Source organism: Grampus griseus (genome assembly GCF_964374135.1).
Source record: "Grampus griseus genome assembly, chromosome: 5".
In the NCBI taxonomy this organism is placed as follows: Eukaryota; Metazoa; Chordata; class Mammalia; order Artiodactyla; family Delphinidae; genus Grampus; species Grampus griseus.
The window spans coordinates 32,764,920-32,786,740 of record NC_138998.1 but is presented as its reverse complement, the minus strand read 5'-3'; the positions used below and the strand labels follow the sequence as shown (position 1 = coordinate 32,786,740).

The 21,821-nt window shown below is 44.9% G+C and overlaps 1 protein-coding gene across 2 annotated transcripts in view; it reads left to right on the top strand.

Moving 5' to 3' along the window:
* The window catches only part of LOC309822370 (inhibitor of carbonic anhydrase), a 40,440-nt gene extending 25,940 nt beyond the window's left edge, over positions 1–14,500 (top strand). Inside the window, exons 12-17 of one of the 2 annotated variants that reach the window (XM_082654135.1) lie at positions 1,372–1,527; positions 4,633–4,774; positions 10,997–11,061; positions 11,689–11,873; positions 13,128–13,314; positions 14,140–14,500. In XM_082654135.1, the coding sequence (XP_082510261.1) occupies positions 1,372–1,527; positions 4,633–4,774; positions 10,997–11,061; positions 11,689–11,873; positions 13,128–13,314; positions 14,140–14,174 (770 nt within the window). In that variant the 3' untranslated portion in view covers positions 14,175–14,500. The remainder of the gene's footprint in view (positions 1–1,371; positions 1,528–4,632; positions 4,775–10,996; positions 11,062–11,688; positions 11,874–13,127; positions 13,315–14,139) is intronic. The other variant, XM_082654136.1, reaches the window with a different exon arrangement.
* The last annotated feature ends 7,321 nt before the right edge of the window (positions 14,501–21,821 follow it).

Below are 21,821 nucleotides of genomic sequence, written 5' to 3'. Positions count from 1 at the left end.
TAGAAGACGGTTCAGGGTAATGGAGAAAGTTAGATTGGAGTAGAGATGGAGAGGGGTTAATCCCAAAGCCACACACACACACACCAGATGACAATAAATAATACCATTTGTGCAGAAATTGTTACAGCTCAAGAAAGGCACTGTAACAGTATTTGGCCGCCGGATTGGCGTAATAGAACCCAGTCGGATAGGCAAGAGCTTGCGGTGGCCTCAGGAGAATCTGCTTCACCAAGAAAGGGGCTCTGGTACTGCTTCTGCATTAGCAATATGGCTGGAAACCTATCCATGTAACCTCCCCTTCCCATTCCTAACGTACAGTGTGCTCATATTAGCATTACTGTTACCATTTCACTGAGGAGAAATTTAGGATCCTAGATGCTAAGCGACTTGTCTGAGATCATTTAGTAACTGGTGGGCAGGTCTTCCACTGCCATGTTGATTCCCAAATTTTCCAGGCATGAATATATAGATACCTCATCCACAACAGCAAGACAGGGTGTGTGTGTTGGGGGTGGTGGGAGTGGTGGTGGGGAACCACATTACCCATGATTCCAGTCTCTAAATTCAGCCTTGCAGTTTAGGCCTTACTCAACAAGCAGGATTCTGTTACACTCTACTGCAATAGGAATACATCAAGTATCAATGGTGTTCCCATAACAATCAGGAAGAAGACAAGAATGCCCACACGCACCAAAGATATTTGACATTATTTTGTAAGTGAATGCAGAAAGATAAGAAAAATATTTTAAAAATATATTGGGGAAAGGAAGAGATTAAATTGTCATTATTAGAAAATGGTATTATTGTAAACCTAGAAAATCAGAGACCTGACTTTAAAAAAGAAGTCATTAAAGCTCTTTCTTTTGGACTTCTATTCAAACAGAAATATTTAAGCAGGTGCACACTCCATACAAAGCTTTATTTAGATAAGTGATTTTTCATGGGGAAAAATGGGTCACAACTTCAATGCCCACCAGTATGGGGATTATAAAACACTGTACTTCTATACAGTGGACATAACTTAGATTCAACTAATAAATAGAATGAGACAGGCATATCTATTTCTACTGAAACAAAAAGGTATATCATTGAGGAAGAATAAAGCACTGGCAGGATTCTGTTGAAAAAGTATGAAGTGTGTGTGTGTAAATATTTGTGAGTGTATGCCTGGAGACATATCTGGAGAGCAGTAGAGTCGCTCTGTTTGGCTGAGTACCTAACAATGATGGTTACTGGGAGGATCTGCTAGAGCAAGGTGAGGGCTTCAAGCTGTTCCCCCTCCCCTGGGAGACTGGCAGGCAGCAACTCTGCAGTACATTTTGGGAGGGCCCTGGAGGTATTGAAATTGCATCCTGGTATCTCTGTTGCAAGGTTATTACGTCGTGGCAGTGGTCAAGAAGTCAGATGCTGACCTCACCTGGGATTCTCTGCGAGGCAAGAAGTCCTGCCACACTGCAGTTGGCACTTCTGCAGGCTGGAACATCCCCATGGGTTTCATATACAACCAAACTGGGTCCTGTAAATTTGGTAAGTGTGCTCTGAGCGGTGGTGCAGCAGCCCCTTCCTTGGGCCTGTGCCTGTGTAGGGGAGAAATTCAGTTCAATGAATGGCATAAGTGGATGGTGTGGACAAGGTCTGGACAGCCATGTGAGTGAGCTTCACATCTCCTTAGCAGGACTCCCATTTCTCCTCTCCCATTGCTTCTGAGGGGAGTGGTTCGGCCCAAAGGGCAGATCTCAGGGAAATACGCTACTCTTTATGTCTTTCAAATCTGGCTCAGGGAAGAGACCTGGGTTGCAAAGCAAGAGTGGGTCATAGGGGGGCTTCCCTGGTGGCGCAGTGGTTAAGAGTCCGCCTGCCGAAGCAGGGGACATGGGTTCGTGCCCCGGTCTGGGAAGATCCCACGTGCCGTGGAGCGGCTGGGCCCGTGAGCCATGGCCGCTGAGCCTGCGCGTCCGGAGCCTGTGCTCTGCAACGGGAGAGGCCACAACAGTGAGAGGCCAGCGTACCACAAAAAAAAAAAGAGTGGAATGTAGGGGTGCACATGTGATATGTGTGTGTGTTTGTGTGTATGTGTTGTCTTTCCACATAAACTGAATAGGCTGCTTTCTTAATTGAAAACCTTACACCAGTAAGTTTTGAGTGCTTTAGCTTTCACTTTCACCCTCACCTCTCTTAAATTTCCATATTAGTCGTTTCAACAATGCTCTTGCCAATACCTAAAAGGCTCCTGCTCCCCGGAATTCCCCAGCCATCTGACAAATCCGAGCCCTGCAGGAACCCTGTCACCTGCTCTCTTGGCCCTCTGCACCTGATCAGCTGAACACAGCTGGAGAATGTCGCAGGGCAGAGCAGTTCATTCCATGGAGATGCTCCAGCTGCTGACCCCAGCGCCCCCTGCCCTACCCTGGTGCTCACGAGTATCCCCGCTGTTCCTCTGCTCCACACCCACACTTCCCAATAATTATCCTAATGTCCTAGCTGTCCGTACACTTCCATCCCACGCTTACCTACCTATCACCCTTTCTGAGCACATGATCTCATCTGCACCTGCAAGAGATACTTCAAACCCTCAGGAAGGTTCCCATCAACACCCCACCACCAAAGCTGGGGGCTCCTGCTGGCTGCACCTGCTCAGCCTCCCTCTACAACGCAGCCCATCCTCCTACCTGCACTTGGCTGTGGGCCCTGCCTCGCCCCTCCCCAGAGCTGCACCCTCAGTTACTACCTCTTCCTCTGGTATGCCCAACAATTTCTTTCAGCATGTGAACGTACCCAGTGTCTTCCACCTTTAAAAACCCTCCCTCTCCCCACATTCCCCTCCAGCTCCTGCCTTCTCTTTCTCCCCTTTATGGCCAAACCTCATAAAATCATGGTCTCAGCCACTCACCCCACTCATGGCTGCACTCACTGCCCTCTGGCTCCTCCACCTGGTTCCACAGGGAGAACTCTGGTCAAGGCTACCGGGACCTCCATGTTGCTCAACTGGAAGGATGGGCTCCAGTCTGTGCTTCCATGACCTTTCCTGCTTCAGATCACCTTAAACCACCATCTCCTGGCTTTTGTGAAAACACACTGGCTTCTTTTTTCTCCTACCCCTACAAAGTCCCTTTCCCACCTGGTTAATAAATGTTTGAGTTGCTTAAAGCAACTTTTTTCCCCACTCTAAACTCAACCCCCAAGCCCTCACATCCATGCCTATAGCCTAGATAACGATCTAAACAAACATTATACGTACAAAGCTAGGCACATAGCAAGCACTAGATAAGTTTGCTGCTGTACGATAATTGTGTCTATATGCTGATAACTGTCAAGTTTTTGTCCCTGGCACAGATCTCTCCTTGCTCTCCAAACCTATGTATATTGAACTGCTTGTTTGACATTATCTAGTCCAGTATTTCAAAAAGTACATTAAACTCAACCTGTACAACATGGAATGCATCATCTCTGCCGATCCTGGCCCTGCTCCAGAGCTGCCTAGCTTGGTGGAGGCCCCCCACAGTCCATCCACTGGCCCCAGCTGGAAATGAGTCTGCCAGCCACCACACACCTGTCCATCACCAGTGATATCAGCTTCTCCTCCTTCCACGTAGCTCCTCCCTCCCCTTTGTGCTACTTCAAGCTGCCCTCATGTCCCCTGGACCCCTGCAGTAGCCTGCTGCCTACACCCCACATCTGTCCTGGCTCACCCTGCTGCTAGACCCCTGGCCCAACATTGTCTAAAGCCCGTCAGAGGCTCCCCATTTCTCTGCAAATAAAGAACAAAATATACACAAAGGTGTAAAATATCACATGTGGTCTGGACCCTGACCCCTCCCACTCACTGGACCACTGGGTGATCCAGGACCGATGGCCTCCATTAAGCTCTCTGTGCTGTTTGCTCCCTCCCCCAACTCCTGCCCTAGGCCTTTGCAGATGCTGCTCCCTGTCTGGAAAACTCGTCCCTTTGCCCTTCACTTGGGTAATTCCTATTCATTCTTCATCTGTCCACTTCAGGCCTCTCCCTGACTCCCAGGTATGTACCAGGTTCCTTTATCTATAGCCGTGGAACTATGTTCTTTTTCCCAGAGCACGGTGGGGAAACACGATGATAGGGAAACATAAATTCACTGGCGTGGTTACTTGAGTCGTGACTGTCACCACAGAAACTTGGGGTCCAGGAGGGCGGGGCTTGTGTGGTTTCCTCACCACAGTGCCCTGGGGCTCAGCACAGGGGTGGGCAGCTGGGCCTCTTGGGCCCCTTCCTGGCCTTTGAGTCATGATGGCAGACTTGTAAAGATGGACAAGGGCAGTAGAGATTGGAAAGCATACAGGACAGGTTCAACCACCTAGGACTTCCAATTTTGTCCACTCTCTTAGGGCTAAACCTGTGTCCACCCGTCCACACCACTGACCTGTGCCGGGACTGCTGTGATCTCAAAGACCCTTGTCCCAGCTTCAGCCAGGCCCCCTTTACTCTGCTTCAGCTGCAACCTTTTTTTTTTTAAATTCCATAAGCTTTTTGTTTCTAATCATATGGTACTAAATACCTGAGTGTGTCTTTATGTCACTCAGGCAATTTTAGGAACACAGTCTGAGGCTTTCTTGCCAACACAGGCAGGAAGAGCTGACCTCTCGTGTCCTCCTGCGCAGATGAATTCTTCAGTCAAAGCTGTGCCCCTGGGTCTGATCCAGCGTCCAGTCTCTGTGCCCTGTGCAATGGCAGTGGCACGCCAGCCCACACGTGTGCTCCCAACAGCCACGAGGGGTACTACGGCTCGAGTGGGGCTCTCAGGCAAGTAGCATCTGTCCACCACCTTTCGCTTTGGCACCAGCCTGGTGAACTTCCTGCCCTTTCACCTCTCTCATCATCCCACCATCTGGGTGCTGCATTTAGGAGGAGCCAGAATTAGAGAACAGAACTGCAGATTCCCAGGGGCCCTGAGGACTCAAGCCCAGCCCCTTCCTGGAGCACTCTTGGGCAGAGCCAGCGGACTCAGGGCACCTGGGGAGAGGCAAGACTGATGGACACAGGTCACAACCCTGCTTCTACTTTCGATCTGTTCTTCTGTGTGATTGTGGACAAGTCACAGGATCTTTCAGAGACCCAGTTTAAGATCAAAGGAAGGACACCGGCTACATGCTTCTTACACCTGGTTGAAGAGTATGTTTAAAAACACATATTCCTGGGCTCCTCCATCCATTCAAGAAATATTTATTGAGCACCTAGTATGTGGCAGGCACTATTCTAAGTAGAGAGGTTAGAGCAACAGCAAGACACACCGTGGGGAGAGTAAGACAATAAATACTTAAAGCACAATCACTTCCTGACTGTGATAAGTGCTGGGGGTGGTGGTGGTGACCAAGGGGGGTGATATGGCAGTGACTCAGGGACAATCTTAGAAAAGGTGGTCAGGGAAGGCCTCAGGATCAGAGGGGCCATGTGAACTGAGGGTTAAATGTTGAGAGGGAATCAGGCCTGAGAAAATATGGAGAAGAGTAATCCAGGAAGAAGGAACAGCAAGGACAAAGGCTGGGGCTGGACAAATGATGCCATATTTGAGGCCAGAGAAGGCGCCAGAGTAGAGCATTGGGAGGGAGGGGATCAGGTGAGGGAGGAGGCTGGAGCTGCAGGCATTGTCTGTCTCGGTGCCTTGAGGGCCTGGCTAAGGAGGTAGAGTTAATTCTCAGTATGAAGGGCACCCTGTGGAGTTAGGGTGGTGTGGAGAACACGTGAGTCTCTAGAAAGGAGCCTTCTACTCATCACACTGCCAGACTGCTTCGTCCCTCCCTCTCCAAAGTTTGGTCACTTTCATAAGCCGTACATAAATTACATATTTTCACAGACCCCACTACAAAAATATATGCTGAACATTAAACCTAGGCTAAAATAGTTGAACTTCTCTTTACACTGGGAAGTACATTGGTATTAGGGTCCATGGTCCCATTTTGGTATGATTACAGTAGAATCACAGAGACCTAGAATTCTGTCCTCGGAGTTCTATCCAGAACGACGGAAGTTCCAAAGTGCAGACGAGCACACGAAAAACAATCTTAGCTCTAGACATCTCATCCTGCCCGCCACCACCTGCCTGCCTTTGCACGCCTTCTAGCTTCCCGGCTCCACCATTCCTACTGACCTGAGGTCCGTTGATCCTGTTCACACCCACCCTCATGTCCTTTTCCCCCTCCAGATGCAGCATACATTCCACAGCCAACCGTGATAATTATTCCCCTGGGCACATCCTCAAATGCCGGTCATCTCTCCTGGCTGAACCTCGACCTGGGTTGGGTGCAACATTCTACTTCGGTGCCAGCGCCTCCAGGCTGACTGGCCTCCCTTTAAAGTAATGCGAACCCAGCTCAGATGAGCCAGAAGTCTCTAGTCCGTTACTACCCCACGCTCCTACAAGACCATTCCATACTCTTTCCTCTCCTCAATCCTCCAACACTTCTTCCTCCATCTGTCACACCTTTGTTTCCTATTTCACCTGAGAAAATTGAAGCAATCAAAAGAGAAACTCCACAACGTCCCACCGCCACATCTGCCGAGTGCTGGCATGTGTGCGCCCCTGGACGCTGCCCTCCCTCCTTTTACTGGGGAGGAGCGGGCCATCTCCTCACCGAGCCCAGCCCTGCATCTGCAGCGATTGTCTCCGGCAGGCAGCCCGCTCAAGGGCGTTGCCCCAGCGCTCCTCCCCCTCTTTTCTCCTGTGTTCTCACATCTTATTCTCTACGGGATCATTTCCATCAGCATACAAACATGCTGCTGTTTTCTCACCTTAAACATAAAGAAATAAGTAAAACCTCTCTTGACCTCACTTTCCTCTGCAGCAGCTTTCCATTTCTCTCCTCTTTACAACAAAATTCATTGAAGGAGGATATTTTAATGTCCTTGCTCGGTTCACTTTCTCTCCTTTCAATCTCCCCAAAGCCTAGTTTAGGAATCTGTTCACCTCCCCCACCCCAACCAGTGGAGTTGGTTTTATTATTGTATTTAAATTATCTACAGAAAACATTCCTCCTTACTGTTGGCACGTGAGAAGACTACTCCCACCATACCTCCCCACTCCCTGCCTCCCAACCCCCTCCCCTGTATACCACCACCCACCACGCAGCTGAAACTGCACTTTTAAATTGCCAGGGACCTCTGTGTTGTTAAATAAATCCAAAGCCCAGATCACCGACACCACCGATCTCTTCTCCCACTTGCATACATTTTCTTCCCTGGCTTCAGGACCCCACACTTTCTTGGATTCCCTCCTTCCTCTCCTGTTACTGCATCTCGGCCTCTTTGCTGGCTCTACCTCATTGCCCAACCTGTACAAGTTGGTGTGCCCCAGGGCTCCAGCATTGGTCTTCTCTCTTCATGCTCAGACCTTGGTGGTTTTATCTAGTCTCGATCTATCTATATGCTGACAATTCCCAAATTTATGTTCCTGTTCAGACATCTCTTCAAAACGCCAGATGAAACTCCAAACGCATATATTCAACTGCCTCCTGGGCATGTCCACTTGGTTTCTAATCCGCAGGTCAAGTTTAAATGTCCCAAGCTGACCTTTTGGAATTTACACACTCCCACCCAAACCAGTACCTCCTGAGGTCTTCGCCATCTCAGTTAAAGGTAACTCCGTTTTTCCTTTAGGAAAAAGTCAAAGCCTTGGTGTGTGATAACCGTGTCTACTCTCTCTCTCTCAAACCCCACGTCTGGGTCATCATCAAATCATGTTAGCTCTGCCTGCAAAGGGTAACGAGAATTGTCCTCATCGCCCATCTCCAGTGATACCACCTTGATCTAAACCACCATCATCTCTCCCTGGATTATAACCCCCAACAGATCTCCATGCATCTGTCCTATCCTCCTCCCCCACTCTCGTTGCTGTGTTGTCTCAACACAGCAACGAGAGTGATTCTGTTTAAAGCATTTCTCTGCTTAAAGCCCCCCAGTAATTTTCCATATTACTCAGAGTAAAAGTCAGGGTCCTTCTTTGACCTGTGTGGTCCCTTTGAGATCTGGGAAGGCTCTGTGTGACCTCATCTCCTACATCTTTCCTCTTGTTGTCTCTGCTTCATCTGTGATCTTGGCGTCACAGCTGTTTCTTGAAGATATCAGGCACACTCCTGCCTCAGGGCCTTTGCACTTGCTCTTACCCCCACCTGCAGTGCTCCTTCTTCTCATAGCATCATGGCTAGTTCCCTCATTTCCTTTAAGATTTCTCAGGGAAGTCTTTCCTGGCCACTCTCTGATTTTACACACATACCCTTGCCAATATTTCATATCCGCCTTTCTTGCTTTATGTTTTCTTTAGCACTTTTTACTCTCTAGAATACTATACATTTTATCTGCTGATCTTGGTTCACATCTTTTTTCTTTAATAAAGTGAATGAGGACTTTGGTTGCAAGCGAAAACACCCATATGAACCATCTTAAGGCAAGGGCATATTTTAATAGGTGCTGTGGGAGCTTTCTCCTTGTAAGGGCTGAGACCTGAGCCTCAGGAGTAGCCAAGATACTTTAAGGCGAGGGTTGCCAGGTAAAATTCAGGTCATCCAGTTAAATTAGAATTCCAGATAAATGACGAATGAATTTTCAGCACTCTGCTTCTCCTCTCTCTCTCTCTCTCTCTCTCTGCACATCTGCCTCATTTCTCTTTCCCCGCAGGGTGGTTTTCTCTGTTTCTCAGTCTACACAGAGGGAATGTCTGTGACCAGCAGCCCCAGCATTGTTACAGGTCTTTAGTTATAAAGAAGCAAACACAGACCATAACGTATTAGTCCCAGGTCCCAGGACATAGGATTGTCAGCCCAGTTCAGGTGAAAGTTTCCCGCTCACATAACTCATGCTGTGAAGTTGCATCGTGAAGTTCCAGCTGCCTCTGCTGTGACCAGATGGATTAAAGCAGATGCGGGGGGGGGGGGGGGTAGTACTCAAAAAAGTAGTAAAGCTAGGTAGACCGAACAAACGCCAAGAATTTAAAAATAAAATTATACAAAGGGAATTTTGTTTTCTTAGGTATAAAAATAATATTATAATACTACTTAATATAGTAATGCTGTGAGCAATACAGGCTGGTTTATGTGAAAAATGACAAATAAATCAGTGGAAGAGAAAAAATTTCCAAGACAGGTACATGGACATACTATATTTAATCTAAAACAAAGATGACATTTCAGATCACTGGGGAAAGGATGAACTTGAGAGATCAAATAAAATGAGTACAGTGAACCTAGCTCCTGGATCTGGTGACCTGGGCGGGAGGAGATTCAATACTGAGTCAGTCCCCTAAGATGACTGGCAAGGGTCAGAGAGTCTTGTGCAGGGGTGCTGATGGCAAGTGCGATGATCCTTTCAGGTGTTTGGATGAGTCCTGGAGAGAGGCCCATTGTTAAGGGCAGTGTGGGGTCAAGGCAGGGCTTATTGTTTGTTTTTACAAGAAGTGTGGAAGCTGATGAGAAGAGTGAAGAGGGTTATAGAAGAGAAAGAGGATGACTACAGTGGAAAGTGCGTGAGCGTGGGTGAGGTGCAGACCACCCAGGGAGGAGACTTTTGCTGGAGAGAGACCTTCCCTCCTCCTTTGTCCCTGGAGGGCAGGAGCGTGCTGGAGCCTTGGGCTGCCAGATTTGGCAGAAGGATGCTGAAAGGAAGCCCAAGTGATGATTTCTGTGTTTCCTCTGGGAAGCCAAAGCACATGTCAGAGTGTGAGTGTTGGGTAGGGGTGTGTGGAGAGACAGAGGTTTACAGGAAGTGGGAGAACGTTTTGGAGTCCATGCTCTATAGAGTTGAGGGGGTGCTGTCTCAAGCTCTATAGAGCGGGGGTGAGGGGGCACTGTTTCACACTTGAGCACAAATCAGAATCTCCCAGAGAGCTTGTTAAAACACCGATGGCTGGACCCCACCCCCAGAATTCCTGAGCCAGTAGGTCTGGGGTGGGGCCCGAGAACGTGCATTTCTAACTAGTTCCCACTGGTGCTGATGCTGCCGGTCCAGCCCACACTTGGAGAATCACAGATCTAGAGCAGAGAAGGGACAACAGGAATGCCCAGGTGAAGTCAACGATCGGGAAGCTCTGGTTTACCTCACTGCCGAGGTGCAGACACACCTGAGGCAGACGATCAGGCTCTTTCAGGACTGAGACGATCAGGCCAGGGTGGAGGGCGTGGTGTTGAAGCAAGGAAATAGAGCAAGATGGAGAATTGAACGGAGTAGCTGAGCCTAGCTAATGATAGAGGGACCCGAAGATTAGGAGAGAGAGAGAACTGGATCAATTCCAACTGATTGAATGTCACAAAACTGATTTTTAACGCGCTCAACATTTCTCACAAAGAATGCGCCTTAGGGCTTCCCTGGTGGCGCAGTCGTTGAGCGTCTGCCTGCCGATGCAGGGGACACGGGTTCGTGCCCCGGTCTGGGAAGATCCCACATGCCGCAGAGCAGCTGGGCCCGTGAGCCATGGCCGCTGAGCCTGAGCGTCCGGAGCCTGTGCTCTGCAACGGGAGAGGCCACAACAGTGAGAGGCCCGTGTATCACCAAAAAAAAAAAAAAAAAAAAAAATGCACCTTAAACACACAGAAACATTTTTCAGGGGATTAAGCATGAAAAATATCTCATGATGCACATTAACTTTTGTTAAGGCTGAGTAGACATATGGATGTGATAGGACTCCTTCAGAATCACATCTTACGCTGATTTTAATCTCTGATGTGTGTTTTGATCCAACCAGAGAATTATCCTTGGATATCCCTATTCATAGGAGAACACAAGCAGCTCTTGTGGAGAAACCAATCAGTGTTTAAAACAAGGAACCAAACAATAGGTATCTACAACAGAATCTAAATAAGCAGACTTCTATTTTCCCACGGCATTTCCCCTTGAGTCCCCAGGGACAGCAGGCATCACAGGAGCGTGTGTGGTGTAAGTGGCCCGGGGTAGGGCTGGGAGCTCCCAGTGGTTCCCTCTTGGAGCCTCTCCCTCCCACTGCTGTAAGTCCTCCTTGCTGACCTGACCCTCTCTGTGCAGGTGTCTGGTTGAGAAGGGAGACGTGGCCTTTGTGAAGTATCCCACGGTCCTGCGGAACACTGACGGTAGGCGCCTACGCTGTCCTTTCCTTTCTCGGAAAACTCAGAGTCCTTCCTGGGAAATCATTCCCCAGATGGGCAAGGGGGAAGTTTATTAACCCCATCAGACTCTGGTGACTTCGGTCTAACCTTTTTTATTTAGGGAATGAGAAAATTCTTCATGTCTGGGCAGACTTGACAGGGTTGGTTATCACATTGGTCTTGAACTCAACTGACAAACACACAGCTGCCACAGTCCATATGAGCACATCTGGCTGTCTTGATTTTTAGGCGTTCAGGATACAAGTTTTTGTCAGCTATGTGTATTGCAAATATCTTGTCCCTCTCTGAAAAGGCTTGACTTTCACTTTCTTGATGATGTCTTTTGATAAACATTCTTCATTTTAGTATGGTTCAATCCATCAATCTTCTCCTTTCTGCCTAGTGCTTTTCAGGTCTGTTGAAGAAATCTTTGCCTTTAAGAGAATCTATGAGTTTATGAATGTTGCTCTTCTGCTTTATTGTAAAGGCTTTATTGGTTTTTTTTGCGCCTCTGTGATTCTCCCAGGCACTGGTGGTCGGTCACACCCCCCATTGAGGGTGCCTTGACCAAAGCTGTCAGCTGTAGCCCGTCCACCTCCTCTCTCTCCCCAGGAAAGAACCCTGAAGCCTGGGCGAAGGATCTGAAGCAGGAGGACTTCCAGCTGCTGTGCCTCGATGGCACCAGGAAGCCTGTGACCGAGGCTCAGAGCTGCCACCTGGCTGTAGCCCCAAGTCATGCTGTGGTCTCAAGGAAAGATAAGGCGGATTTTGTCCGCAGAATGCTCTTCAATCAACAGGTGTGGGAATTCAGTCCTCATCCCCGAAACGAATGCTTAGGTTACTTGCAGAGCTGCACAGGCCACATCCCAGTCGCATGCCCTTTCTCCCTCGGCAGTGGGCCCTGACTCTGATGAATGCGGAAGGCTGGAGGCTGCGCTCACTTCTTGCTCTGGGGCTGTCTAGGATATCACAGTGGACTGGAAGAGTCCCAGACGCATGGGTATCTCAAGCGTCTCCCTGAGACTCACTTGACTCTCTAAGCAGAGTCGTGGTACCTCTTGGGCTTGTTCTGTCACAGAAATAAGGGAGTTGGCCCTGTGCCCTTCACAGTAGGCTGGGCTACATGTGGAAAAGGCAGAACGGAGGTTACTCTGTGTGACCTAGGGAGGATCCCAGTGTGTTTCCTGGACCTGGGTAGGCTGAGACTGTTTTGGCTTTGTGAAAGTCAAAGAGCCAACATTCAGACAACTCATGACCTCTACAGGCAGCCAACAAGGGATGACCCTATGAAGTAGTGGCTGTCTGAATCAGATGATCTTAAGGAAACCCAGAGCCTTGTCTGCCTTTTGCCCTAGCACACCCCATTCCTGGAGGAGCCCCAAATGAGTCATACATATCTTAGCACATTCTGCCCACACATCCCAGTTAAAAGGTGATGACCCAGGGACAGGTGGAAATACAGAGGCTCTTGGTCATGGACTTTTGAAGGGATGGGTCCCACACAGAGCAAGCTGTCACCTGGGCTACAAGGAAAGTGGACAAAGGAAGGGGGGAGGGGCAGGAAGCGGGGGAGGGGCAGGATCAGTGCCTGGGGCAGGTCCAGAGAACAGAAGAGGCAAGGTAGTAAGGGCTCCGGCCACAGGAAGACATGGAAGGATGACCCAGAGAGTTGAAAATATCTGGCAGTGATTGGTTGGGATAGTGATACAGCTGTGAACTTGGAGCTCTTTCTATTTAGCAGTTGCTTTACATACATCATCTCAGTATTTAGCATAATTACCTCCATATACAAATGAGTAAACTGAGGTTCACTGAGCTCCGTCAAGAATTTTCTTAATGTCACTCGACAGGAAAAGCTAGGGCCTGGATTTGAACGCAGAGGCCATGCTTTGTGCCATTTTACTACGGTACCTCCTAAGCTGTCTCTGTGTCCCAGGTCTCCTAGGGCCTGGCGCTGAGCAGTCCAGCAGACTCGGGGCTTCTGAAGCAGAACACACAGCTCCATGCTGCCCAGCGCTGCTGGTCACTCGCTGTCTGTCTGTCTAACCCAGGAGCTCTTTGGAAGAAACGGGTTTGAATACATGATGTTCCAGCTGTTCAAATCCTCAAGCAAGGATCTGCTCTTCAGCGATGATACAGAATGTTTGACTAACCTTCAGGACAGAACAACTTATCAAAAATACTTAGGGCCAGAGTATCTTCATGCTATTGCTAACATGAGACAGTGCTTACACTCTGGTGAGTAGAATAAACACCAAGGAGCAATAACGTGGGGGTCAAAGTAAACATGTTTGTCTTAAGGACGACAGTGTGCCAAGCCTGGGCCAGTACGAATAGGACACAAAGATTAGGAAGGCTTGCTCCTGGCCCTGCAAGAGGATTCAGGCTTACCAGGGAGGCAGTCAATTAGGCCACAGTATAAGACACTAACTGAAAAGGCCAAATCATTTGAAGGAGCCAGAGAGTGCAACAGAACTGAAGATCATTTGGAAATTGAACTTGTTTACATGTATATTTCCATTTTTTGGCTAATAGAATGAAAATGTCTGTGTGTGGGAGCACTTCAGTGTAGGGAGGAGGTTGGAAATAACACATACATACCACTCATAGTGGACCAATTTTCAAAGATTTTAAATAAAATGTATAATTAATATTAAAATAAACAAGTGTTGTTAGCCTAAGCAGGCCACCTCTACGTATATACATATGTAGAAGTGGCACTAAGTAAGTCATTTCTCTCTATTTCTATGTACTATAGACATGGCATAGCTGCCTCAAAAAAAATAAGTTGGAGAAATAAAATTAGAGCTGGAATAATCAAATTATTGGGAGTGTGCCTGAATTTTTGTTAAATTATATCATGTGTTAGAGACGTGGAGAATAGGAGGAGAGGAAAATGTAGATGTTTAAGGATAGCACTGACATCAGTTAGAGGAGAGAGAGAGAGATTTTTTAAAAAAAATCTTCATTACCTACCATTTACTTTTAGAAAATAGGAAGAGCATCATACTTAATAAGCACAGGTAGTACCTGACGGTCTTTCTCTTATGTTACCTCTCACAGAACTTCTGGATGCCTGCACATTCCATGGAAATTAAAAATTGATCCAAGTGGGCAACCGCAGAGATGCTCAGAGCCTGCAAATCCAGTGGGGCCACATTCTCACTTGTCTGCATGGTGGGTCTGTGTTAATATCAGTTAATCTTTATAAGTGTGTCCTGTAACTGATGCAAAAAATAAAATGAATAAAAATTATTGTGTCTTTCAGAAAACTTCATGAAATGTTCTCAGATTTTGGCAGGGGCAGAAAATGGTTTGTTTATACTAGAATTGTGCTTCTGAATTTAGTGTGTTTTAAATTATATCTTTTTTTAGACCTCTACCATACTAGCTCAACTTCCCTCCCTATTGTTTGATGGTTTTACCCACGAGTCACTTAAATAACATTTAAGCAATAAATCTGTCTGAAGGGAGTCTGAGTGTGCAAAAAAAGCATTAGTGTGTGCAGTATCAAGGACTGATAAGGAATGAGTTTCTGCATTTTGAAAATATATTTGAGCATTTAAAATCCATAATGTCAAGCGGAATCAAACTCCTGATCAGATTAATTGAAAAATATGAAAATTACCGCAAAAATCTCATCCTACTACCTTTTTGCAGTATATTTCCTAGAAGTGTGATTTACACTCATTTAAGTCAGTTTCTTATCAGAGATTTTGCCTTATCTATTATTACCATGATTCCAGCCTATGGTAGTGCCTCAATAAATGCTGCATGGGAACCCAAGTTATATATTGTGAAGTGTCAGTTTGGTGTATGGACTTCTGCTTCTGCCTGTGAATGAGTAACCAGTACAGGATTTGCTGTCCTTCCATAAACAACTAAAAAACTGGAAAAAATACATGAAACAAATGTTCTCAAACATTGGGCTATAACAGTGCAGGACTATGATCCTTGAAAGAAGGAAAAGAAAAGAGGTGTGCAGAGTGATGACCTTACTTTTTCCTTAGAGGAAATTTCCAGATCATGGCAAAGGGAGCAGGAACCCAAGAGAGCCCATCACACTGAGTTGAGGAAACAGAGATAGGAGTTTGGGGAAGCCAGAGTGACTGGAATTTGTATACAGAGAGATCTGTACAGGAGTCTCCTTGAAATGTTTGGCAAAATACTAATCTGCTTGTGTATAGAATGAAACTGAAGTCCGTCAGGCTAGGCAAAGAATGACTGTGAGAGGCCCATAAGCTGAACAATGCCCAGGGCTCCCATGGGGCCAGGAGTCAATCACGTTCCTACCAACCAGTGTGAAGAGACCTCACTGAACACCTAAGCTTTTCTCTGAAGGCAGCTGGGGCTGAAATAGCTGTAGACTAAGGGCTGCTCCATAACTGCCCTTACTGAGAGTGACACTAGCCTTGGTGAGATCAAGCAGATCTGCAAGTCACCTGACTGCCCTCTAAAATAAACCTCAATACTCACTAAAGGAATACAACAAAATCTAAATATTCAACAGTGTGACATGCGTAATATCCAGCATCAGATACAAAGATTACCAGATGTGCAAAGAAGCACAAACTGTGACCCAGAGTCATCAGAAAAATCAACCAGTAGAAACTCACCTAGAAACCACAGAGATGATGGTATTCAGACAATTAACTTTAAACAGTTGTTATAAACAGGCACAAGGATTTAAATGAAAACATGAAGAGAATTCCCTGGCACTCCAATAGTTGGGACTGGGAGCTTTCACTGCCAAGGGCCCGGGTTCCATCCCTGGTTGGGGAACTAAGATCCCACAAGCCATGTGGCCAAAAATACATACATACATACATACATGAACATAACAAAGTAAAAAGTGTAAGGTTTCAAAAAGAACCAGTGAAAATCTAGAGCGGCAACATTTGTGTTTCAAGGAATTTGTTTGATCTAAATTGTCTATTTTTGCCATAAAATTGCTCAAAATATTTCCTTATTATTATTTTAATATTTATAGGTTGTGTAGTGATATCTCTTCTTCTATTTTTCATACCGGTAATTTGTATTTTCTTCTTTCTTCTTGACCTGTGTAGCTGTAGCTTTATCAATTTTCTTGAACTTTTCAAAGAATGAATTTTTAGTTTTATAAATTTTCATATTATTATTTTTAAATTTTATATTTATTTAATTTATTTATTTTTGGCTATGTTGGGTCTCTGTTGCTGCACTCAGGCTTTCTCTAGCTGAGGCGAGCAGGGGCTACTCTTCATTGCGGTGTGTGGGCTTCTCAATGAGGTGGCTTCTCTTGTTGCAGAGCGTGGGGTCTAGGCTTGGGGCTTCAGTAGTTGTGACTCCCCGGCTCTAGCGCGCAGGCTCAGTAGTTGTGGCACATGGGCTTAGTTGCTCCGCGGCATGTGGGATCTTCCCGGGCCAGGGATCGAACCCGTGTACCCTGCATTGGCAGATGGATTCTTAACCACTGTGCCACCAGGGAAGTCCCACTATTATTTTTTAATCTCATAGATTCTTAAGGTGCAAGCTTATATCAATATTTAGCCCATTTTATTTTTCTAATATAGACATTTAAAATGATAAATTTCCCTCTAAGCACTGCTTTAGCTGAATCCCACAAATTTTGATATGTTTATTTTCATTATCATTGAGGTACATTTTTTTCTAGTTTTTCAAAGATTTCTTCTTTGATCTGTTGATTATTTAAAAGTTCTTTTTAATTTCCAAATATTTGGCAATTTTCCAGATATACTTTTGTAATTTATTTCTAATTTAATTCCTTTGTGGTCAGAAGATATATATTCTATATAACTTCAATCCTGCTAAATTTATTGACTTTTTTCTTTTTTTTTTTGGCCAGCATATGACCAATCTTGGTGTATGTTCCATGTATACTTAAAAAAAAAGTATTCTTAATTGTTTGGTGTAGTTCTGTAATATGTAGTGTAGTACTATAAGTAGCAGTAGGTCAAGTTGGCTAAAGTTATTGTTCAAATCCTCTGCCTTGACTCATTTTCTATCTACTTTTTGCATTAATTACTGAGAGAAGAGGATTGAACTCTCCAACTATAAGTATGGATTTGCTCATTTCTCCCTCCAGTTTAAATAGATTTTGCTTTATATATTTGGAGGCTTTGTTATATACACATTTAGGAGATTAGGCTTTCTTGATGAATTGACTCCCTTACCATTATGAAATGTTCCTAGTTGTCTCTGTAATACTTTTTCTTTTTAAGTCTGTTTCATTGGATATTAATATGACCACTCCACCTTTCTCATAATAGTTTGTGCTTGGTTTATTGTTCTACATTCTTTTACTTTTAATTCATCTGTTTCTTTCTATTAAGGAGGGTTTCTTATAAAGAGCACATAGTTTTTTTTTTATTCAGTGTGACATTCTCTTCCCTTTTAAATGATGTGTTTAGTTCATTTATATATAATGTAATTTTTGATATTTGTTTTCTATCTGTCTCATCTGTTCCTTGTTCCTTATTTCCTCTTTTCTGCCTTCTGTTGGATTAATTGAATAATTTTTAGTATTTCATTTTACTTCTCTGTTAGTTTATTAGCTATTATTTTATTTTTAATATCTTCTCCAAGGTTTGTAATATACATCTTTAGCTTAATACCAGCATCAAATAACATTATATCACTTTGTGTCTAACATAAGATCCTGTACAGCTTCACTTTCCCCAGTGATGTGTGGATAAACTTTTAACAACCAGATCTTCAAGGTAAAAAAAGCCTTGATTTGTGTCATTTGCCAGTTTCATGGAGTATGTACTCTCGCCATGGATGATTTCAAGCTACCAAAGTAATGTCAATGAATTCAGAGTTGAGTAGAGATACACACAATCAGCCTTTGCAAGCCATCACAAGCTGGTTGTACTACCCCACTGATTTCCCTGTTTTATCTTTTGTGCTCTTACTATCATACATTTTACTTCTACATATGTTAGAAACTCCACAGTATATTTTTATTATTTTTACATCAAGCTGTCAATTACCTTTTAAAGAAATTTAAAAATGAAAAAAATCTTATAATATTTACCCACATCTCTACTGTTTCTAGCTCTCTCCATACTTTTGTGTAGGTTATAGATTTTAGATATTTTGAGGCTATGTCTTTCTGGCATGCTTTCATTGTCTGTAGATATGTTATTTTTCTTCTTATTTAATTTTCTGTAATAACTTTGTATAGTATTTGACCGCAGTACTTTTGGTTACTGAATTTTATGTGAAATTTGCTTTCCTGAACTTTTAGACTAAGGCTATTTTCAGGAAAGATTTTCTAACTTTACAGAGCTCCGTCTTCTGTTGTTTTGTGCATTATTCAAAAACATAGTAGCTTGCTTTCTTGGGTTTTTTGGTTTTATTCCCTTGTCCACTTTGGTCTAAACCTTCCTTTTACTTAATCCTTGTTTTCCCTTTCCTACACAAATCTGATTCCACGTTCAGCAGTCTCTTGCACCAGACTGCTCCAGGTCCTTTTGTCCTTCTTGGGAAAGGTATTTTCACATCTCGTCCTAGGCTGTCTCCCTACAGAATACCCCTAGGAAGCCACAGGCATGCTTATCCTTCAACCTGGGGCTTCTAGGAAGACTCTCTTCTAGAGTTTCACCTGCTACAGAGTCCTCAGGCTCTGTTGCCTGAAGCCTCAGAGACTGTTGCCTCTGATGGGCTTGAGTCTCTGCCACCAGTTTCCCCTACCAGGAAAGCCACCCTTGCAGTCTCGAGTGGATTAGACTTGAGGCAGGAGCCTGAAGATCCTGGTCCAACAGGGACTTCTCCCTGTCTGGGGAAAAACTATCAAGCACTCTACCTCTACTTTTTCCCAATTCTAAGACTTGGAAAAAAGACAAGAGCAGATAATAAATGTTTAGAATTTCAACACGTTTGGGGTACTAATGGACCCCTTTGAGTATTAATAAAATCTTGGGACTCTCACCATCATAACACACACACACACAGACACACAGACACACACACACACCCCTTGGTGTATAATTTTTGTGTATTCATAGCTCCAGTCCACTGATTCTTCTGCAACCTCACACCACTTTCCCCTGGGGTGGAGGGGTAGAGATAGAGGCTACTTAATCTATTTTCAGGCAGATTCTACCCTGAGGGGTTAATAAGTCTTGTTGCACATATAGACAAGTTGCATATATTTATGTAAAAGGCCTATCTGTGGAACATTTAGGACAACTAAAAGGGTAGGATAATTTAATTGTAGAAACCAAGAGTTGACACCAATTGTCTACAAATCTGTATAGATCAAAGGTTTACTTTGAAACAGCTAAGAAACCAGGTGGACTTTGCTATCCTCTTCCCACGCAGAGCAGGGACATCAAACAATGGCATTTGCTGTCAGGGCAGTAGAGGAATCTGCAATCTGTTTCTTTTGCCCCAGGAGCACTAGACTCTGCTCAGCTTAACCAGCCACTCCTCATGGGCCCACCTGAAGATCTCAGGACTTGGCTTCTCTTGGTGAAAGAGCATGGGAAGTGAAATCCCTAAATGACTTAGAAGACATTATGAATGACACCTTTCAAGAAAGCATGTCACAGGATGGTGGGGATAGCTCAGGATATTGAGTCCAAAATCCTGGGTTCTGGCTTTGTCTGCTGGGCACCCTACCAGTTACGTTCTCTGGCTGGGCTTCAGTTTTTCTCTCTATAAAATGAGATCATTGTACTAGATGGTCTTGCAGGGTGTGTTTTGCTGAAGGGTCCATTAGCAATGGAAGGTGCCATGAAGATATTATGTGGGGTCACTTCATTAATTCACTGAATATGTTGTTAGTACTCAGTCTGTGCTGAGTGTTCCATAATAATGATAGCATTGCCCATCTATTGGTTACTGTTACATGTCAGGCAGGACTAGCACTTTAATAGCACTGTAAGTAATCTTCGAAAGGACCCAAGAAGGTCTCATATTCCTATTATTAAAGAGAAAACGTGCTAGGAATAGGTAAGTAACTTGTCCAGCATCATGTACCTTCTAAGTGGCCTATGATTCAAAACGAGGAGTCTCTGACTCCAATTTCATACCCATTTTATTCTACAGATTGCACATGATAATACCCAGTATCTGTCCTCAAGAATGGACAGGTGAATAAAAAGCGTGCATAGGTAACTAGCATAAGGTGAAAAAAACTTTGCAGCATCTGCTTGCTATATTCTTTATGATGCATTGTCTAGGATCTAGTGGTGAGCATGCTTGCAGGGCTCCCTGATGTGGTGTGACTCAGGAGCTGGGGTCACAACACTGTGCACACGGGAATTGAAGGGGAAGATATTGGTCATGACATAAATAAAAATAAGAAGGAGAATAATGTGCTGGGTACTGTACCAGGTGATTTACTTTAATTGCTAATTTAGTTCTCATAATAACCCTACGAAGTAGGTATTATTATTCTCATTTTCTAGGTGGGAAACAAAAGGTGGTGAGAGTGAACTAACTCACCTAAGTCACTAAACAACTGAAAGTCTTACTGAATAGAAGTAAATGACCAAATCACACTAGATATAGTGGTGTCCCCAGTCAAGGAGAACCAGGACCAGGTTCTCCTCTTGTCCCAGTCTTTGCAGTTGTGATCATTTCTCATGTTTACTTAATGCTCCTTCTATCACCACTACATTCTTGCTTAGCACTGGGCAGGTGATTTCCAAATACAAATCTGGAAATTAACTCCACTTCTAGGAGCAGATTCCTCTACCTGAGATCCTTCTTTCATTTTAAAATGAAGACTCCTTGACACCCTGGTGTCCTGGCCCACTTTATACCAGGCTCTTAGAATTCCCCAGCCTTCCTTTCCCCTCCATAGTATCCCGCTGTGTGGCCTGGGAGAAGTCAATTGCCAGAGGGGATTTTGAATAGATGTTCCATCCTGGGACAGATCCTGCCTGTTTCACAATTTTGTCTGAAATCAACCCTGCCATGGAGCTCTAAACTGTGCCCCAGCCCTGACCTCTAACTCTCTTCCCATCTTTGCCAGACCTGTCGGAGTGCCCTGCCAAGAGCATGCCAGAGAAGACCAACTTTCCCTGCACACCTGCCTTTGATCAGGGACTTTTGTTCCTTTACACATGACAGTTTCCATAGTCCACTTAGCTCCAGGGTCAGTGGCCTCTGCACCTATTGGCCTAGCGGTCAGATACAACCAGGTTAGGTTGAACATTATACTGATAAGGAGAGAGTTTTATTAGGAGGTTCTTTTGCATGCAGAATAGACATCTCTGGCTTTTGAAACAAGGACAAACACCAGCTAGTCTCTCCCAGTACATTATAGAAGAATGATTGTGTTGAGGAAAAGGAGCCCAGAGCTTTGTTTAATGGTAAAAAATGTTAACTATCTCTGTTCAGTTTTTCCTCATTCTGCACAGGATCCTGCTCTCTGCCCTTCACAGTTTACTGTGTGACTGTGGAGACAGGTTAAAAAGCTCCTCTTCCTTTTCCTTTTCTCTACTTTTCTCTTTCTCTTCCCTTTTTTGTTCTTTTCTTCAGTTAAAAAATACTTATTTGTTCTCCTTCATTTCCTCTCCTTGAGATGGCCAGGGGGAGTGAAGCCTGAGGGACTGGGGCCAAAGAGGCAGCTGGAGGATCAGGAGGTTGATAATATACAGGGGAATGGAACAAAGAGCTAAAAATATTGAGAACATCAAGATCCAGCTTTCTCACTGTCAGGAGGAAGGGAGTTGCAAATATGGGGAGGGAGAAAACTAAAAGATTTGCTGCGATGTTCAACTTGAATTGGA